Below are 2,376 nucleotides of genomic sequence, written 5' to 3' on the forward strand. Positions count from 1 at the left end.
AGGTAACAATTGCCCGACGGAACCAGCTCGTACAATTTTGAGTAAACGGACCGGTAGGATACCATCCCTGATAACGCGAGTCACAGTCCTGATTATCCAACACAACCGAGATTAGTGATCTACTTTATTATTCTATATATATATATGTGTGTGTATGTATGTATATATGTGTGTGTAATACAAAAACAAAATATTTAAGATAATAATTATATATTTATTATCTAGGCACTGGAAACTTTGAAATAATAGAAGGAGGTAATGCTGTTGTTACTGGTACAGCGCGCATTACGCCAGATCCTGCTAAAGAGAAAATACCGAGTCATTTCTTACGCGAAAACTGCGAGAACGAGGAAGAAGTGATGACGACAAAAGACATTTATAAAGAACTTAAATTACGTGGATATCAATATGCTAATTTATTTCGGGGATTAAAAACTTCATCCACCACGGGAAAACAAGGACACATAGCTTGGACGAATAATTGGGTAACGTTTCTGGATAATTTGTTGCAAATAAAAATCTTGGGGGTAGATATGAGGAATCTTTATGTTCCTACGGAGATACAAAAACTGATCATCGATACGAAACTTCATGCTCAGTGTATAAAAAATATAACATCTGAAGAAAAATGTAAGTTTTCCAAAAGTCATATATAGATGTTGTTTAGAAAAACTTTTCCTTTTTTTTCTGGAGATTGTTTTATATATTCAATATTTAAATTATCTCTGTAGCCTTTAAATTAAAAAAATATAGTAAAGTAAAAAAAATGCAGATATTACTTTCTTTTCAATAATGATAAATATATTTAAAAAATTAATTTTAAAACAATATTAATACAATATTATTGACTACATAAATAAAAATTCCCAGCTTAAACAAAATTTTTTTTTTGAAGTTGTGGGAATATTTGCAGAGTTCCTCCAAATTTTAGGTGGTTGCATGGTGTGCATGAAAACGTTCGTAGATCATATTCGAAATACAAAATACAAACTTTTTTTTATTAAACATATTAATAGCTTTCTGCTATCCAAGCGTTCTGGAGATTGTTTTATATATTCAATATTTAAATTATCTCTGTAGCCTTTAAATTAAAAAAATATAGTAAAGTAAAAAAAATGCAGATATTACTTTCTTTTCAATAATGATAAATATATTTAAAAAATTAATTTTAAATTGTAGAATGTGTTATTGTTAGATTCGCGGCGATTTGAATTCATTTTGCTGGATTGAAGGCCCGATTGTTCCGGATTATCAGCACAAAGATCTTGTTCGCATAGTTTATGCGTCTATCAATTTCAAAGATGTAATGTTAGCGACGGGCAAAATCATCATGGATGAATACATGTCACGCGGACGATTAGAAGAATGTCTGATAGGTTTGGAATATGTCGGTATCGATAGTGCTGGTCGCAAAGTAATGGGAATTTGGGAAAATAGGTACTTACTGTACACTCGTTGTTTACAAGTATTTCTAGCTAAAAACTGTACTAACAAATATACAATTTAAAATTTAAATCATTTATTATAAATAATTAATATTTTAAATAAAAGATTCTTTATTTCATATTTTAGATAACAATTTTTTGTCAGTGCATTCACATATTTACATTTTTACTTGGAAAGCAGAAAGACTTATTTAAAAATCTTTGTTTTGTTTTTAAAAGATATAAAATAAAATTATATATTTTATTTTACTTTTATATTATATTTTACAAAATACATAATAAACTTTTTTTTTTCAGATGTATATCAAATATGCGCATAGCCGATAGACCTTTATGCTGGTATATTCCTGACGAATGGACTCTGGAGGACGCTGCGACAGTCCCGTGCGCTTATGGCACATGCTGTTACGGACTATATATAAAGACAATGATAAAGAAAAGCGACAAGATATTAATTCATTCGGGTACTGGCGCCATAGGTCAAGCCGCTATTCATCTTGCGCTTCACGAAGGCTGCGAAGTATTCACCACCGTCGGCACCCCGGAAAAGCGAAAGTTTATAAGAAAGACTTTTCCATCTATTCCAGAGGATCATATCGGAAATTCGCGCGACACTAGTTTCGAGCAAATGATATTCTTAAAGACTAACGGTCGCGGCGTAGATATCGTACTGAACTCATTAGCTGAAGAGAAACTTCAGGCTTCTATTCGTTGTCTTGCGAGAGGAGGGCGTTTCTTGGAAATTGGAAAATTTGATTTTATGGCTAAATATTTAAGATAATAATTATATATTTATTATCTAGGCACTGGAAACTTTGAAATAATAGAAGGAGGTAATGCTGTTGTTACTGGTACAGCGCGCATTACGCCAGATCCTGCTAAAGAGAAAATACCGAGTCATTTCTTACGCGAAAACTGCGAGAACGAGGAA

General features: G+C 31.9%; 1 protein-coding gene across 1 annotated transcript in view; it reads left to right on the forward strand.

Moving 5' to 3' along the window:
* LOC115238470 (fatty acid synthase-like) overlaps positions 1-2,278 on the forward strand; it is a gene marked incomplete at its 3' end in the record, with an annotated part of 4,249 nt that extends 1,971 nt beyond the window's left edge. The window contains exons 4-7 of the mRNA XM_029812325.1: positions 226-630; positions 1,233-1,437; positions 1,743-2,155; positions 2,249-2,278. Of these exons, the coding sequence (XP_029668185.1) occupies positions 226-630; positions 1,233-1,437; positions 1,743-2,155; positions 2,249-2,278 (1,053 nt within the window). The remainder of the gene's footprint in view (positions 1-225; positions 631-1,232; positions 1,438-1,742; positions 2,156-2,248) is intronic.
* Positions 2,279-2,376: the final 98 nt, after the last annotated feature.

The sequence above is a fragment of the Formica exsecta genome, unplaced genomic scaffold, assembly GCF_003651465.1.
Source record: "Formica exsecta isolate Colony F162 unplaced genomic scaffold, ASM365146v1 scaffold34, whole genome shotgun sequence".
Lineage (NCBI taxonomy): Eukaryota > Metazoa > Arthropoda > Insecta > Hymenoptera > Formicidae > Formica > Formica exsecta.